The 19,186-nt window shown below is 39.6% G+C and overlaps 1 protein-coding gene across 6 annotated transcripts in view; it reads right to left on the reverse strand.

Moving 5' to 3' along the window:
* Nucleotides 1-5,207: 5,207 nt before the first annotated feature.
* The window catches only part of PTCD2 (pentatricopeptide repeat domain 2), a 38,630-nt gene continuing 24,651 nt past the window's right edge, over nucleotides 5,208-19,186 (reverse strand). For 5 of the 6 annotated variants that reach the window (XM_003810488.6, XM_063604205.1, XM_034959974.3 and 2 more), the window contains 2 exons: nucleotides 11,776-11,889; nucleotides 5,208-6,315 (listed from right to left, as the gene is read on the reverse strand). In XM_003810488.6, the coding sequence (XP_003810536.1) occupies nucleotides 6,091-6,315; nucleotides 11,776-11,889 (339 nt within the window). In that variant the 3' untranslated portion in view covers nucleotides 5,208-6,090. The remainder of the gene's footprint in view (nucleotides 6,316-11,775; nucleotides 11,890-19,186) is intronic. The other variant, XM_034959971.3, reaches the window with a different exon arrangement.

A 19,186-nucleotide genomic window follows, 5' to 3' on the forward strand; every position in this document is an offset into this window, starting at 1 on the left:
AATGTAGAATACTCTGTTCTTCAGGAGAGACCGGATATGGAGAAAAAGATCTGTAACAATACAAGGCAGTGTACTTTACATGTTAAAATAAATGACACAGACAACTGGTTTTACAAAACACCAGCAAAAGGTCTTCCTTTATACATGCCACAGGGTGATATGCAGATTACCCTAGACTTAGCACTTATCCCAACTGCAATCATGTGGTCATTTGCCCAGTTATCTTTTTGATGTCTGTTACTCTTGCAGAATGCAAGCTCCATGGGAACAGAGGACATTTTAAAAATCTTCTTGTTTTGACTCCATGTTATTGAATAAAACATATCTCAATCAGAATACACCAATTTCCATTAATTTTTGAGAACACTTTTTTGAGCTAATGCCATTTAAGCCAATGTAATTCCTTGATTCATTTTCTATGCAATACAGTTGAACCACTTCCTTTTAAAAAATACCATTTCACTTTTATTTTTGTGCAATCATTTCCTTAGAATCAATTTTACCATGATTTGGTTCCTCACAGTTTCTTATGCATATCAAATATTACTGATGATAGCTTTTGCCACTGTAATCTTTTTTATGGCTAGTTTATCTATGAAGTGTAATTTCTCTGAATCAAATTTATAGGTAGAAATGTTATGAAGGAAATTTGAATTGTGGGTTAGTCAAGTCTCATGTAGTTTTGCCACAATTGGCCTTAGTTTGTATGGATTTCTTTATGTATATTTGAAAAAAATAAATGGATATATTTTTCAATGTCTTTAACCTAATGCCTTGGAACTCTTGATTCAATTAATTCATTGGTGGGCTTGGGGTCAGCAAGAGAGAAGAGCAGAGGAAGGGTACTTATTATGTGTAGGGCAGATGGCAGAGACTACAGACCTCAGCAGTGGGTGCTGGCATGACCCTCTAAAAGGCCTGCTGGGCCCAACACTGCATCAGCACATTATTTACTCAGGAGTCCAGAGACAAGGCCAGACTTCCCACTCTTCCCCCTCCTCACAACTGAGACCAGAGGACACAGAGGATGAATCTGAAGCCCACAACTCCTGTCCACATAGACACACAAGACACACAAGCTTTCTGTTATACCAACTATTCTTAAAGTGTGTTGCCCAGACTAGCAAAGGCATCATCTGAGAATGCATTTGTAATGCAAATTCTTGGGCCCTGACTCATATGTATGGAATCAGATATTCTGGGGGTGGGGCCCATCAATCTGTATTTTAACAAGCTCTCCAAGTGATTCTGATGCCTGTTCAGGTTTAAGATGATAGCCTGTTCAGCTGTCATCTTGGTTATGAAAAGGCAGGAGGAAGATACGCAAAAAGATTGAACATTTACCTCAAAGAAATCAAAGACTAAAATATCCTTTAAGCAAGATCAAGTCTCCCATGACTCCTGTTTTCAGTATAACCAGAGTTCATAAGAAGTTTTAGTTCACTGCAAAGAAATAGAGAAGCCTACATTTTTGCCTACCCAAATTGTAGCAGGTAAATCCTTACCTCCTCATTATAATATCCCAACAATATTCATTATGAGTAGTTAAAAGTTTGTATTTATTTCCTGAATCATCCTCAACAAAACTATCAACAAATATTGCCCAGGATTGTTTTATTTCACAACCAAGTCCATTCTTCAGTAGGAATTTGGCCACTCTGTAATGAGCACCTCCTACAGAAACAAAAAGGTCCCTGGGAGTCAACATGGCAGGCTAAAATTTTCTGATTTGGGACAGAGATCTTGTCTGTCTTTTCCCTGTGGCATGTAGAGTCTTTCGTAGTGCCTTGTCCTTTGTAGATTCTCAAAATAGATATGGTGAATTAATGGAGAATCCTTGAGGATTTAAAGAGCTTGCAAATGCCTCATTGAAAAAGTGACACAAGTTAGACCTTGAATAATAGGCAGTACAGAATAGAGAAAGAGTGGGGACACTTTGGTTGGGAGGAGGAAGGGATACACAGTGGGCTGAGCAAAACTTGGAGTCAGGTCTAAATGTGGAAGGTTGGGACTGGCTGTCTTAGTCTCTTCAGGCTGCTATAACAAAATACCAAAAACTGGGTGGCTTATAAATAACAGAAATATATTTCTCACAGTTCTGAAGGCTGGGAAATCCAAGAGCAAGACACCGGCATTTGGTGTCTAGTGAGAGCCCATTTTCTGGTTCATAGACAGCGTCTTTTTGCCATGACCTCGCTTAAAGGAAGGGGTGACCAAATTTCTTTGGGCTTGTTTTATAATGACACAAATCCCATTCATGAGGGCACCACCCTAATTCCTTCCCAAAGGCTACATCATCTAATACCAACACCTTGGGGATTTGGAGTTCAACATATGAGTTTGGGGGGACATTCCGACCCTGCACTGAGTGTATGGTATTAGAGAGGAAAAGCTGTCCATGGGGGACCAATATGACCACCAACATTGTTATACAATATAGTTAAATGAGCTGGTGAGTTAAATAAGTACTAATCCTCTGATACATCCCCTACCATGCTAGGCACCCAGCAAACAGAGCAGAAAGGACAGACATGGCACCTGAGTCTAGTGAAGAAAACAGACAGTGACAGGCATATGATAAGCACTTTGATAAATGAGGTACATGGGGCACATGGGGAGTTCACCTAACCAGGTGAGACTAGACCAGAAAGCCTTCTCAGATGAAAAGATGTCTAAGCCGAGACCTAAATGATGAGTAGGAATTAGCCATTCCACAAGAGGGGAAGAGGGGCATAGAGTAGCAAGAGTTGGAGCTGGATGGACAAATGTGGGCCAGATTAGGAAGGACCTTCTAAACCATGTTGAAGAGCCTGAGCTTTATCCAGAAGCATGTGAGGTCCTCAGGAGGTTTTAAACAGGGGAGAAAACAGACTATCTACTATAGTTTCACAGAATTTATTCTTTGAAATTCCTACCACTGAGATGGGATATATGCTACCTCCATTTGAATCTGGGGGGGCTTGGGACTTTAGTGGAAGTGATGTTATGAGACTTCTGAGACTAGGTCATAAAATATAACTGCTTCTGCCTGGTCCTCTTGGGACAGTCACTCCTAGTACCTAGCCACCATGCTGTGGGGAAGCTATGTGTAGACATGTTCCAGCCCCAGCACTAGCTGAGGTCCTAGCATCAACTGCCAGAAATACTAAGGAAGTCTTTGAGATTATGCCAGTCGCGGCCACAATCTGATGATGACTATAACTGCATGAGAACCCGAATAAGAACTGTCTGGCTGAGCCCAGTCAGTACTTAGGATAATGAGAAATAACACAATGACTGGTGTTGTTTAAAGTCACTGAGTTTTGGAGTGTTTTCCACACAGCAATCAATAACCAGAACTATCCCTGATATCACCTAATTAAGAAGATATCTTTTTGTCTCCTTCTAGTAACTGTGCTGAACTCACCATACTGATTTCTGGGACTCTGGAGCAACAGATATCTACAGTAAGTAAAAACAATCTACAAAAGCACATAACAGAGTTAAGGAATAAGATGTTCTGTCCAATCAAATATTTTCATTAACGGGATAAGTAGGCCAGGTGTGGTGGCTCATGCCTGTAATCCCAGCACTTTGGGAGGCCAAGGCAGGCAGATCACTTGAGGATAAGAGTTAGAGACCAGCCTGGCCAACATGGTGAAACCCCATCTCTACTAAAAAAATACAAAAAATAAGCCAGTGTGGTGGCACACAACTGTATTCCCAGCTACTTGGGAGGCTGGGGCATGAGAATTGCTTGAACCCAGGAGGCAGAAGTTGCAGTGAGCTGAGATCACACCACTGCACTCCAGCCTGGGCGACAGAGTGAAATTGTGTCTCAAAAAAAAAAACCCCAAAGCAGAAAAAAACAAGTAAATGATGTAGGCAAACTACTGCTTATAAAGAAACATCATTTTTTCAAAGGAATTACTGAGTTTTAAAGAATGAAATGCCTATCATAACCTATACTGAACACTGTTTTATTGGACTTTTAAGACTTTAAAATCATCTATTACTTTGGGGTGAACATTATGCATATAGCTACCTCTGTACTGAGGTTTCTGGGAACAGGTGGAATGGACCAGTTTTTCCAGTCGGCTGGGCAGCAGGGATTGGGAAGCTTGTTGCTATTTACTGCTCACAAAATTTGGTTATTTCGCTAATGAATGGTTGTTAGCTAACAACCAAGGCCACACTCACCCACAGCACTGGAGCCATTTGAACTGTGAGAGTTGGTGAAGATGAAAAGTAAGCTGGGGGGACAGGAAGCATGCCCTATTATTCCCTAAGACTGAAAGTGGAGAAATCCAAGCACTTTTTTTTTTTTTTTTTGCATGTGCAAAACACCAGACACATACAATTAGGATTCTATGAGGGCAGAGAATTTGTTTCTCTAAATGGGGCTGTTCAATGTTTCACAGAGCACAAGGACAAGAAATTCAATATTTTTGAGCAGAAGGAAGAACTCATTTGTTTTTAAAATTCCTTAACTAGTTTCAAACATATTGCATATACTATGTGCCAGCCACTATCTGCTTGCTTTATATTCCCTATCTCATTTCATCCTCACACCAAGCCTAAGAGGTCGGTACTATTATCCCCATTTACCAAATGAGGAAACTGAGGATGCCCAGGGCCACACAGTAATGGGGGCCCTTAGTATTCTGTTTCTTAAGAGCTGCTCCTTTTTCCCCTCTGAAAAGAGATAATGTGGTACAGTGGGAAGGATACTAGACTAGGAATCTGGATTCTAATCTCAGCTCTACCACAAATCAATTATACCAATGTGCGACTCTCATATGTGGATCCTGTCCTCAGGTGGGATTGTGATCTCAGACCTGGATTCAGCAAACACCTGAAGCTGTGACTCTCTTACTGGGACACAGTCTACAGTTGAGATTGGGCCACTCTTGCATGGATCGTTTCCTTAACCTGAAAGATGAAGGAATTAATTAGGAGACTCAGAAGACTTCTCCTAGTCTACAATTTCTGACTCTATAATCCTTGCCTTAGAACAACAACCAAGTGAACAGTCTTAGTTTTGGAGGTGGCAATGAAGAGTCTGCAGCAATCTTGGCAGACAGCTCCTGAGGTCTGAGCAACCCTCTGGGCTTTCTGAAACAAAAGGAGCAAGTGAGGTGGGGTCACTGTGTATCTTCTGCTCACTGGTGACCAGACACGGTAAAATTCAACACATACTATATTTGAGACCATAAGTATGAAGCAGCTTTGAACGGCTCTCATGGCACATTTTTTTTTTTTAATATGAGGCATTCAAGAGAGAAAAATCATTAACAAATAAGATAAACTATAGGACTAAATATTTATTGTCCACATAGAAACCAAAGCATTATGTGGTTTTTAGTGGCACTTATTTTGAAAAGCACATGGCTTACCCATGAACAAAGCAGTAGTCATTTAAATTTGGCTTACTCAGCAGTCCTAAAGGCTAAATTCTGGTTTTGTTTGTGCTGCTGAGAAAACAAAACAACCACAATCCCATCAAGTTTGCTTATGAACCTTATTTCTCTTATTTTTGAGAAAATATGATCCTACTAAACCTTGAATGAAGATTTCAAATCTATATGCAAAGACACATAGGCATTATTGTTTTGCAGATGGAAAAATAAGGGCTCAAGTCATAGACATACATGATGGCAGAGCAATGAGAAAATCCTGGGCTGTTTTCTAACATGGTAAAATAGGGTTTCACACCTCCTGAATTCAGCAAGGATGTAATTTGCAAGTAACTACTCCTTTGAAAATCAGAGTTATCCACACTTGTAGTGAAATTCATTCCTGATGGTGCTTACTGGGTTCCACTCTGGTGCCGGAAGCTGAACTGGAGACTGACCAGGTTCCTTCAAGGATCCTCAGCCATGCAAAAGGGAAGCGCCTTTCTGAGGGAGCCAAGCTTGCATCTAGACCTTCACAGTGGTGCAACATAACTTCTCAGAGATCGGCATGGTACCATTCAGTGAATTTGGGAATTTCAGGAGAAGACCAAGTGTCAGCACACTGTCTGCTGAAGTGCGATACCTGGCTTCTTAGGAAAGGCAATAACTCACTAGAAGCAGGCCCCTCAGATCCATAGGTGGACTGAAACCAGGGTTACTCAGCCAAGAGGGACTGGCTGAGTGGCTGGAAGGTGCGACGGCTGACCATCCTCTTGTTTAATAGCAACGTGTGAGATTTCCTGTCCCTGGGGGTGTGGCAGAGCACAGCATCCAAAGAATCAGTGGTGACCTGGCCAGTGATATGCAGTGTCCCATAGATCTCATCAAATTTGGCCACAAGGGCAGGCACATCCTTCACTTTTTCCCTCACTTTGGCCAGCTGGAAAAAAGCAAGAACACATCATTACATCTCTGCAAGATTTCTTCCTTATTCTTACTATAACCTAAGAAAAAGAAATGGACATGAACAAAAATGTATGGTAGGCCAGGCGAGGTGGCCCCTGCTTTAATCTAAGCAATTTTGGACGCTGAGACAGGAGGATTGCTTGAGCACAGGATTTCTAGGCCAGCCTAGGCAACACAGTGAGACTTTGTCTGTAAAAAAATTTTTTAAAAAATTAGTTGGTGTAGTGGGAGGATCATTTAAGCCCAGGAGACAGAGGCTGCAGTGAGCTGTGATCGTGCCACTGTACTCCAGCCTTGGCGACAGAGTGAGTCTTAAAAAAAAAAAGTATGGTATACACCTAAAATCGTGAAAACCAGGGTACTGGAGCACACAGACAGCAGTATTACTATGAGGGATTCCAAAAGCTACACACAAAATTCAAAATTAGTACTTGAAAATCATACCTAATATAAAAAAAGGGGGGTTCAAATAACACATCGTATATAATGAAACACACCAAGTAAAGGAGGTCATATACCAGTGGAATCAACTTTGTTCAATGTAATGATTAGAGCAGGAGGAGGCAGGGCCAAATTACATAGGCTTTATATATATTCCACAATAAGTTTTTTGAAATTTATTCTAAAAAAGCCATCAGAGCATCTAAAGTGGGAAATGATCTCATTTCTGTTTAAAAAGTTGCAGAGAATGAACTGGAGTGTACAGAAATGTGGAGACTATTCTGGAGGCCCACACCATAGCCCAGATAAGAAACAATGGTAGTTGAGATTGGGAAAGGTACAGAAAAGAAGGAGAAGTACACTTATGTGAGGTATATTTTGGAGTTTACACTGAAAGGACTTATTTTTGAATGGGTGAAGGAAAGGGAGGTGTCAAAGTTATCTTCTCAATTGGGGCTTTAATAGCTGGATGATGGGTGCTATCATTTCCTGATAGAGAAGACAGGGAGGCGAGATTTGGAAGGGAAAATCAAGAGCTCTGTTTGGACCTGATTGAGATGGCTGTGAACCAACTAAATGGGTATGTCTAGAAGGTTGTTGGATATACAAGTCTGGGGCATGAAGGAGAGGTCTGGGCTAGAGGCATACGTAGTAGAGTCACAAGTATATGATGGTATTTAACCCCCAAAATGGGTGAACTAGAATGGAGAATGTGAAGCTGCTTTCTGAATAAAATCAGTATTTTACTTAGTTCAATCCTTATCAAGGGTACAATCTCAACACATTTCTTGATGGAATTTAATTGGGATCAAGCTTCCTAACAAATCCTTTGCCCCTCTTCCACCTCTTCCAAATATATAACACTGTTTGCACCTGCACATCTTCCTTTGAGACAATGGCTCCCAACCATGCCTGCAGACAAGCAGCTTAAGCACTTCTTAATGTTCTTAAAAAAGAATAGCTTGTTTAGTCCTCATGTTCAAGGTGAAAATGACTTAATGTGCAGCATATGGCTTCTAAAAGCAGCAGAGCAAACATGCCAAGCTGGAGGTAATTTTGATCTAAAAACTGTAACAGTTCTGTTACATAACTACAGAAATAAATCAGCAATTATTTTCAATAGTCCTGTGGTGGTATAATAGCACCTATGATAGTTTATAGTCTTATCTCCCTACATAACACTTTTTAAATAACTGCTGGCATAAGCATTAAATGCACCATTTGTAAAATGCAGACGTTTACAATATAGGACTCCACTTGCAATCTCACACGTATATATTTAGAACTAGCTCAAAAGCTACTGGAGTTATATGAATCAATCCATTTCTCATCAAGCTGTTCCTTGAGTGGTCCCACAGTAACCAGAGGGAAGACACTGAACTAGAGGGTTCATTTTCTAAGTACAAGAGTCTTATATGAGTATTTTTCAATATGAAGTTTGTTCGGGTGCTTTAGCCATATAAATGGGTGACAATGTATTGATGGATCAGGTCTAAGGAATGGTTGTTAACAACAATGCTGCTGAGAAAATGGAAGTTGGATTTCACATGTACACATACACACGTGACCATGCACTTTAAAATCTGTTCATGCTTCTACTTTCCCTACTTTTCTAAACTTACTCCAAAAGGGTTGGGTGGATCACAGCCTACACAGAACTAAGACTGCAAATAGAAAGAAGCGTTAAATCAACCATATCCAGTTAGTCATTTTCCTGACAAGCTCCCTTTTATCAGCAGGAAGAAGCCTTTGGGTGGAAGTGAGGAAATGGAACAGGGCTGGGAAGGCGACAGTGTGGCAGGAGGAGGAAGCAGCCACTGCCCTCTAGTGCCAATCCTGCTGTCTCAGCCATCAGCCTGGACCAAACTATAAAAGAGAGAGGCAGAAGAAATGAGGGAGGAAGGGAGGACCAACCAACAGGCCACTTGGTTGGTCAAAATGACAATATCAGTATTATTACTAACAATATGATCACTGTCAATAACGTACAATTTCTTTACACTTCTTTTTTTCACCTTAAGTTACATGCTATGAGAGATACACAAATTACTACATTTCAAATGACCTACAAGAATTCCAATTTGTGTACTTAAGCCATCAATGTGACACATGGGTTCATTTGTTTCATTTCACTTTCAATTTTTAGGAACTGTTTTTTCTCTTCATTTTTATTTAACTCTGCTTTACAGTTCTGCAAAGCATTTACATGGTTCCTAAATGAAATACATAAACAAGGTACATTCGGAGAACTCATGTTTCCGTCCCTCACTTTCACTTTCAAAACTTTTATTTCTTAATTTTTTAAAATTAAATTTAAAAAATAATTTGTCAATTACTTTAATTGTCAAATAATAATTGTGTATATTTATAAAGTTCAATGTGATGTTTCAATCTATGTGTATACTGTAGAAAGATTCAGTCAAGCTAACAAAACTATCCATCATCTACCAATGTGTCTTTTTCTGCGGTGAAACATTAAAATATACTTCTTTGGCATTTTTGAAATATGCATAATAATTAACTGTGGTTCCTAAAGACTCAATCAAAAAAACCTTTAGGACTGATAAAGTCGGTAAAGCTGCAGGTTACAAAATTTACATACAAAAATCAGCACTATTTCTATAAAAAAAATCTGAAAAAGAAATCAACATAACCACTTAAGGTTTTTTTTTTTTTATCGTAGTGTTTTTCAAAAACATAAATATATAAAAATAACTATATGGTCCCGCCTTCTTAAGGCATACTACACATACCCATTTGCATCTTACTTTTGTCACTTAAAAACATATTTAAGTGATCCACATAAATGGTAATCCATAGCAGTATATGATGTAGCTGTTCCTCATTTCCTGTGAGTTACATAGCAGTCCTTTGTACGAACAGACCCTAATTTGTACAACTAGTCGTCTAGTGATGGAAATTTGGGCTTTTTTCCAGTCTGCTGTTATTAGAAATTGGCTTGCAACAAATAGCCTTGTACATACAACTTCTTTATATTTGCCAGTATATTTTTAGAATATACTCCAAGAAGTGGGAGGATTGAGTCAAAGGGTGAAATTATTTGTAGTGTACCAATCTGTATTCGCTGTAGCAGCATTTCCTCAGATGATAGCGCCCATTTCCTCAGAGCCTCACCAACCAAGTTGGCTGGCAAACTTGCAGATTTCTATTCAAGAGAAATATCATAGGGTAGTTTTATTTAGCATTTTCTTGATATGGGCAAGAGAATCTTTTCGAAAGTTTAAAGGCCATTCACAATTCATTTTTAGTAAATTCTGTCCACATCTCTTACCCATTTTTCTTCAGGGTTGTTGGTTCTTTTCTCAGAATTTTCAAAAAGAGCTTTTTTTTTTTTTTTTTTTTTTCAGATGGAGTCTCATTCTGTCGCCAGGCTGGAGCGCAGTGGCGCAATCTCGACTCCCTAGTTCAAACGATTCTCGTGCCTCAGCCTCCTGAGTACCTGGGACTACAGGCATGCACCACCACGCCCAGCTAATTTTTATATTTTTAGTAGAGACAGGGTTACATTTTGGCCAGGATGGTCTCGATCTCCTGACCTCATGATCCGCCTGCCTCAGCCTCCCAAAGTGCTGGGATTATAGGCATGAGCCACCGCACCTGGCCTCAAAAAGAGCTCTTGAAATATTAGGGCTAGTTAGCCTTTTGTCAGTATGATTAAAAATTTATTACTTACCTCTTGACTTTGCTTGTGGACTTTTTGCCACATGAAAAAACAGGTTTTAACATTTTTATTTAGTCAAATTTATCACTTCTTTTACTGATTTGGATTTTGACTGAAAGCTAAGTTTTTCCACTCCCAGGATATTAAAGAATCTACTAATGTTTATATCTAGTACTTGTGTGTTTCAATTTAAAAATTTAAATTCTCATCCATCTGAAATGTATCCTGGTTTGTGGTATAAGAATATATACAACTGTATCTTTTTCTATTGGCTGTCTACTTATCCTAGTACTACTTCTTACTAGTCTATCCACTTAGATTGATTTGAGATGCTTGTCTCTATGTTACACTAAATTTGTATCTGCAATTCGGTCTGTATCCGGACTTTCTATTCTGTCCCATTAGCTGCCCTATTCATGTCCTAAGCCACAGTTTGAATTATAGAAACTTTAACATGCTTTGATATCTGCTAGACCTAGCAACTCTTACTGCCCCTCTTTCACAGGGTTTTTCTAGCTAGTCTTGTTTGTTCTTTCAACTAACCTTTACAGAAAAAACAAAGTGATATTTTTATTGGAGTCATATTACATTATCACAGTAACTTGAAAAAAACTGAGTTTTTATGAGGCTAGGTCTTCTTATCTAAACATATGGTCTGTCTTTTCATTTGTACAGAAGACTCTTTTTCTTTTTTAAGATGAGAGATACTATATCCTACTGTTTGCTGACAAGAATGACCCACAGGGAAGGGGATACTGATGATAGCCAAAAGAGTGAGTCAACTTCTGGACTGATGCTGTGGAGTGGGTCAGAGAGGATGGGATCCAGTGCATGACTGAAGAGGCTGGTGTGAGAGATGTATCCAGTCATCATGGGTATATAGGGCAAGGGGCCAGAGGCTCTCTATGTAGCAGTCATGCTTTTCTGATTACTTCTATTTTCTCCAAGAAACAAGAAATACAGTGATCAACTGAGGGTGAAAAGTGAGGAGAAGGTATTGAAGGCTTGAGGGAAAAGGAAAAAGGTGTAAAATCGTCATCTAGAAGAAAAAGAGAGCCAGGGCCCAAGAATACAATGTGGAGAAAAGAATAAGGTAAAAGGAAAAAGTTTCCTAGAATTTCAGAGGATATATTCTGTTGGAAGAAAAAAAAATCTTTGCACATATACATGGAAGTCTTAAAACAGGAACAACAGAGAAGCTGCCATATTTGGCAATTTCTTTAAGGTAAGCTTTAGAATTGAGAAATTAGTGGACATTTTTAAGAGTGTCCTTTCACTTTTAAATGATTTCTGCAGCACTTGCATACTCACCACTTCCTCCGAGAACACATGTCTTTTCACAAATTTTGATAAATTTCCTTCTGCAGCACTTTTTAGAGTCTTTATCAGGTTTTCCAACATATTTGACTGGATATGGATTATAATCTGAATATTAAGAAGACACAAGCAAAACCAAGACTGAGTGAGTGTCTCAATGCTGAGAAATGTACCTGGTTAGATAAGCCTTCATTTATAGGCACCTACCCTGCTTTGATCCTACTTCCTAATTTATTTGCTTACACAAGTTCAAAAAAGTGCTTTAAATGTACACTTACGAGCCAAAATGTGCTTTCCAATAGTTAATCAAAAACTACAACTTTGCCTGTAATCCCAGCACTTTGGGAGGCCAAGGTGGGCAGATCACGAGGTCAAGAGATAGAGACCATTCTGGCCAACATGGTGAAACCCCATCTCTACTAAAAATACAAAAATTAGCCGAGAGTGGTGACATGCACCTGTAATCCCAGCTACTTGGGAGGCTGAGGCAGGAGAATCGCTTGAACCTGAGAGGCGGAGGTTGCAGTGAGACGAGATTGCGGCACTGCACTGCAGCCTGGCAATAGAGCAAGACTCCATCTCAAAAAAATAAAATAAAATACTACAACTTCAAAACTTGTTTACGGGTAACACTGGAGAGGGCAGAGATTTTGGTGTCTGGATACTCAGGCTGAAATCTAGACACTGGCAAGTACCAGCTAAGTGACTCTGGACCTGTACTTAATCTTTCAATTTAAATGCCCTCATTTGTAAAATGGGGAAAATAGATTTAGATCTCACATTTTGGGTTTTATGAACATTAAATAAAATACCAGTATACAGAAGATACGCAAAGAACAAAAATACTGGTTTCCTCCTTTCTACATCCTCTAGATTCAGAGGATATGACAATCAATCTCATAAGACTAGTGATATGGTTTGGCTTTGTGTCCCCACCCAAATTTCATCTCGAATGGTAATCCCCAGTGTCGGGGGAGGGACATGGTGGGAGGTGATTGGATCATGGGGGCAGTTTCCCCCATGCTGTTCTCATGATAGTCAGTGTGTTCTCATGAAAACTGATGGTTTTATAAGTGGCAGTTGCCCCTGCTCTCTCCCTTTCCTGCTGCCTTGTGAAGAAGATACTTGCTTCTCCTTCGCCTTCCCCCATGACTGTTATTTCCTGAGGCCTCCCCAGCCATGTGATACTGTGAGTCAATTAAACTTCTTTCCTTTATAAATTACCCAATCTCTGGCAATTCTTTATAGCAGTGTGAAAACGGAAAACAGTAACTGGCTAGGGGCAAATGGTACCTTCAGCGTTTTCTGTTTTTAGGAAGTTGCAGGCACACAGGTTACTGCAGGCACAGAGTGGAAGCTGGCTGGAATGTTAATGAGGCATTCCTATTTATGCTATCTATTAATGAACTTTCAAAACTGGGTACTGTAGTGTGCTTTCGGAATGACACTACCACCTATCTTCCACCAGACAGGTGCAACTAACACAAGAAAAAAGAACACATCTCCCCCCAATTACCAATATTTACTCGTATAATTCAAGAAAAAGTTTAAAGAAAGTGAGAATAACTGAGAACTCACCAACCAATGTTACAACCACTGTTTATAATTTGATGTATAAATCTTCCAAATATATTAACTTATCCCCAAAATTTGATTCTACTTTTGGTCAATTACTACACAACAGACATTTATTTCCTCATAGCATTAATATTAGAAAAAAGAAACCTCATTTTTAACACATACATAGCAATTCATCACGGAAATATACCATACTTTATTATACTGAACAATGTGTACATATGTACTTTTAAAAACTGGTAATGTCTTAGACTTGATTCCCAGAAGTAAAATTACCAAGTCAAAGCATAGAGACATTTTTAAGGCTCTTGATCCTTACAAAGATAGTTTTCCTGGAAGAGATTTACCTTTTTTATATTAAACCAGCTATGTTTTCTTACCAGTCTACTTGGCAACATTTTGCATTTGTTGAGTAACTTATCAGGATGAGGGGTTGTCTTTGGTTCAGAAGAACAGAATGAAATGATCCCAGGTAAACTAAATACAAAGAACCCAATTTAAATTCAGTGTTCTAAAGCCCAGGCAAAATCACGAGCACACCCTTTTTGGGAGACAACTTTCCATGGGTCTCTCAAATTTCTGCATGCCTTGAGAGCAAAAGCACTGACTGCTTTTATTCCAGACTATCTTTTCAAGGATGTTTGTGGACAACAAACACAGTGTTGCATCCAAAGCAAAGGACAGGCATGCTTACTGGCCATTATAAGAGATTTGGGTTTCCTAAGCTTAGGGTTCCTCTCTTGAAAGCAACTTCCTATATGTGCAAGAGGCACATAGAGCTTTTCATGTCTCCCCACAGGAACTGGGGCTCAGGAAACTGATGCAAAGATGCTAATATTCTGGCTACTGCTACATAATAAATTGTCCTTTATTTCTCTGTGTCTTGTATACTCCACTAGCATCCGTGAAACTGGGGCAGGCTAACTCATTAGCTTACAAGTGGGATAAAATCTCTGACTCTTCACAGTTCTTAACACCTTTGTTAATAAAAACCATCCCAGTTTGGTTGATGGTGGTGTCCTCTCAAAGGCAAAGACAAGTCTACCTTGTTCAATGCAGTGCTATGTAGTACAAGGCAACTGGCCAACCCTCGATAACAATAAACAAGAGGAGCTTGGTTCCCCCAGCAATTTACAAAAATAAACCATCTAGAGCCCTCTGCTAGAAATGATGTGCTCCCTGGGAGATTTCAATATTTATTCCTAAGTTTTCCCAACTTCTCTTCCTCCCTCCAGCAACTATCTCTGAATCAGCAGGGATTTCAAAAATAAGGCTAATTACCTTAAAATACACTGATGAAGGGCAATGCACATAAGGCAGTCACCGATAAAAGGCAAAGAGAAAGTTTAAAGCTAGGGGCTTATCTCAAACCAGTCTCAGGGTTCAGCTAAAGAAAACGAAAGTAGGGTACAGCACATTGCCTTAATCTTACAGATTTCCAACAAAAGACTAGGGAAACTCAGTTGGTAAGGAACAGGGGAAATTTTGGTAAGAAAAACTATTTAAAGAACACATGCTTCCTGTCTCTTTGATTTTCTGAGGCATCAGGAAATACGTTACTAGATACCTTTGAACAAAAAAGGGAACAGAAGCCCTGAGGATGCAGAAATTTACATTTCTTGTTTCTTTTATTTTTGTTTTAGGTTTGCTATATTTGAAGTAGGATATCATAGTGTGGTAGAGGCTGCCAGTTTTCTAACCAATATCCATTCTCTCCTCCTTTCTCGATAACAGAACTCCCTAACCTTAATAGACACTTTCATGTATGTACAAAACTCAAAGACTATTTCTCAGTATTCTTTGCAATTAGGTATGGTCATGGGATTAAGTTCTGGCCAATAACACCATCAGTACAAGTTGTTAGATGAGACATTTGAGAAAGCGTCTTTAAAAGGGATGAACTTCTTTGTCCACTCCCATTTTTCCTACTTCTTGCTGGACCAGGGATATAATGAATGGAAGTCACGTGTTAAAGATGGTAGAGTAGAAACATAGAAAGAGGCTGGGTTCCTGATGACATCATGGAATGCCACACAAGGTGTGGACTGACCAGACTCGTTTTCTACATGGAAGAAAAATAAAGGCTCTAATTTGTACAGGTTTTATTTTTATTTTTGGAGTCTACATTGCTCCCAAACAAATGCAATTCTTAACTCACACATATGAGTAAGATGCTGCCACGAAGGAATTTGTGAGAAATGAGTCCTGTCTCCTTTCCTCCCTGTGCACCCTAGACTTCCCAGCATAAGCTAGAACTTTAGGGTGACCTAAGTGGGTAGGAGAAAGGGGCATTAACACATTCACCTGTATTAACAAATGAATGATAAAAGCAGCAAAACCACTTGTCAATTCCCTTGCAAGGTAAATTCAATTCCAGAATGGATCTCCAACTGGAGACATGCCAGGTTTATACATAAATGATTAGAATTCAAATACGATCAGTGGAAAGTTACCCTGCACTGGTCTCTGCTATTTTCAGACATATTTGGAAGTGGAAATTAATTCTTTGATGTGAAGCAGCATTGCTAAAGAGGGTCTATGTTTGAGATTGAGAAGTTTAAATTCAGACTGAAAAGGCAGAGTCAACATACATGTGTTTTGATGAGATCTGTTAAATCATTGCAGTATGTATTACGTATTAGCTGGGAAAATAGGAAACTGGGCCCTCTGGGTCACACTGGCAACAGGAGCAATTTAATAAAACAATCAAGTCAGGGAGAAAATTTGTAAGTTCAAATTCCAGTTGACAGTAGCAAAAGATTTTAGCATAAAGCATTAATTTTTAAAGTATATCAGAAAAAAGTTTCATTGATTTCTGTGAATACTGACTAAACAGACACTACTCAGCCTATCTGTCAGTTTCCATCTCTCAATAATTAACAAGCTGCCTTTAAGGATTTCAAGTAGATGAGTCAGCCTTGGGGAAGCTAAGGTCCATGCAGTCATTTTTTAAAATGTGCTCTACTAACAGAGACCTAGAATCTAAAAGATTACTAAACTTGAGAATGGCAACCATATCTTTTTCATCATCCCCAAGGAAGATGACATAGGCTTATATTGCAACATGAGAAATTTGGGTTGAACATTTGAAAGAATTTCCTGAGAATTTTAAAACACTGAAACTATCTTTAAGTTTCCCGACAGTGGGTAATTCTGTGACGCAGTTCAGAGAGGATGATTCATACTCAGTATCACTTCAAGGTTACTTATAGAGTCCTTGCCTGAAACACGCCCATTCCATTGCATCCATAGGCTGACTTTCCTTTCCAGCCCTCAGAGGAAAGGAGCTGTTCCTGCTGCCTGGTGGGCAAGCACACACTTTTTTCATCATGCCCTGCATTGCTCCTCTTATTGGGAATGGACAGCCTCATGCTCAGCAGGCTCATGTTTAGCTCCACCAAAGCACCTTCTCATTTGGGGGAAAAAAAAAAAATCGAATCATTACTAGATTATTTTCGTTGTTGTTGGAGGCAGAGTCTCGCTCTGTTGCCCAGGCTGGAGTGCAATGGTGTGATTTCCACTCACAGCAGCCTCCGCCTCCCAGGTTCAAGCAATCCTCCTGCCTTAGCCTCCCAAGTAAGCCAGGATTACAGGCACACACCACCACGTTCAGCTAATTTTTGTATTTTCAGTAGAGATGGGGTTTCACCATGTTGGCCAGGCTGGTCTTGAACTCCTGACTTCAAATAATCCACCCACCTCAGCCTTCCAAAGTGCTAAGATTACAGGCATGAGCCACCGCACCCAGCCCATTACCAGATTCTTATAACTGTGAGAGATAGGCCAGGATGGAAGGAGATGAGAAATCTAAATCCAGAGGTGGCTTACATGCACTAGTGGGATCATGGTTTTTGACATCCAGTCTTGTGTTCTTTTTATTATTCAAGAGGAGCCACTAATCCCAGTCCTGGATAAAAGAGACGCACCTTTTTCATCTCTGTAGGTCTGGAGTGGCGGGGAAACCCTAGGCTTCGCAGTCAGACAGAGTTGTTGGTGTTAAAACCCTGACTCTGCTATTTAATTAGTTGGGAGAACTAAGGTAATTTACTTACCCTTGAATCTTCATTTTCCACATCTATAATGTGGAGAAAAATTGTTTTGATAGAGTTGTATAACAAATCTAAAGTACCAAGCATGATACCTTAGATAAATTAAAACCTGCTTACCTCACTGTTTGATTTCTTATCACCAATTCTTACTGAAACCCTCAACCTTGCTTCAATTCTAGGAAAAGTGATCAATGATCCAAGTAAAACACTTCTCCCCCTTTTCTCCTTTATTTCCTTCCTGATGTTATCAGAGACTTGGATAGCTTTAGCTTTAGTGGAAGAGTATCTTGCTAATCCCAGCAGTTCTATTCTGTCCCATCATGATAGATGGGACATCTGAAGGCCATTCTCTCTCTCAGAAGCAATTATATACTGGAATACCAGAGCTGTCCATATCCAGTAGGAAGCAGATAAGTCAGAGACATAGTGTGCCTGCTGGAAGACCAGGCTTCCCAGTCTGTTTAGCTTACTGGTATCACTTGCTCAAATGACCTGACCTTCTGGACTCTAGACCTTTGCCAACCTTGGCCTCCCAGACCTGCTTTAGCGTGTGAGCTTTTCAGGCTGACCCACCTGCTCAGACCTGTAGTTTCTGCTTCAGCCCCTAAGATGAACAGGAGCTACCTGCAGCAGGCTAAGACAGGGAGGGCTCTCAGCCGCTTGGATTTCTACACAGCTGCAAGTCCTTCCCTCTCTTTTCTGGTGCTTCCTCTGCCTCACCATTAATGCCTTATAAACTCATTTCTGAGCCCTCATACTTCCCTGCTTTCTTATGGCATTCATCAGTTCATATCAAATCCATTACCAGGTGTATATAGTTGAGTTCATGCCCTCCAAGTTTATGCCCTTTGAAACTAAAATGTCTCTTTGTCAATATTTTTCTAGTATTTTGTTTCTTCCATTACAAACCCATTTCATTTTTTCAAGTTCTCTGTTATCACTCTCTCCATCTTTCTGGTTCCTTGGGCTCACCTTTCTCTCATGTAAAAGCATTTTGAAAAGTAAAGTTGAGGTCCAATATGAGGAATTCTTATTGCACACTTCTTGCCTGACCTTGTTCTCCAAAATTTACCATAAATACTCATCTAGTCATTCTCTGAAAAGTCACCTGGGCACTGGTGTGGGATGACATTTGAGGATAACTACTATGGGCAGAACTGAAAAGCATTATTATCTTTAAGTATGACTCTTTCCGAAGTTTGGAGTTATGCGTAATTCCTATTCACTAGGTTCTAGGATTCAGTACAAATGAATATTCCTTTTAATTTAACTCATGTCAAAAAAATACTATTAGTATTAGCAAATATTCATTGAACAGACTACCTGCCAGGCACTATGCTAACTATTTTATATGCATAATTTATTTTAATCCCCACAACAAAAAGATAGCAACTATTTGTTGCAGGAAGTCAGGAACCCCGAATGGAGGGACTGGCTGAAGCCATGGCAGAAGAAAATAAATTGTGAAGATTTCATGGACATTTATTAGTTCCCCAAATTAATACTTTTATAATTTCTTATGCCTGTCTTTACTGTCTTTACTCTGAACATAAATTGTTAAGATTTCATGGACACTTATCACTTCCCCAATCAATACCCTTGTGATTTCCTATGCCTGTCTTTAATCTCTTAATCCCGTCATCTTCTTAAACTGAGGAGGATGTATGTCGCCTCAGGACCCTGTGATGATTGCGTTAACTGCACAAATTGTTTGTAGAGCATGTGTGTTTGAACAATATGAAATGTGGGCACCTTGAAAAAAGAACAGGATAACAGCA

This window comes from Pan paniscus, chromosome 4 (genome assembly GCF_029289425.2).
Source record: "Pan paniscus chromosome 4, NHGRI_mPanPan1-v2.0_pri, whole genome shotgun sequence".
Taxonomy (NCBI): Eukaryota; Metazoa; Chordata; class Mammalia; order Primates; family Hominidae; genus Pan; species Pan paniscus.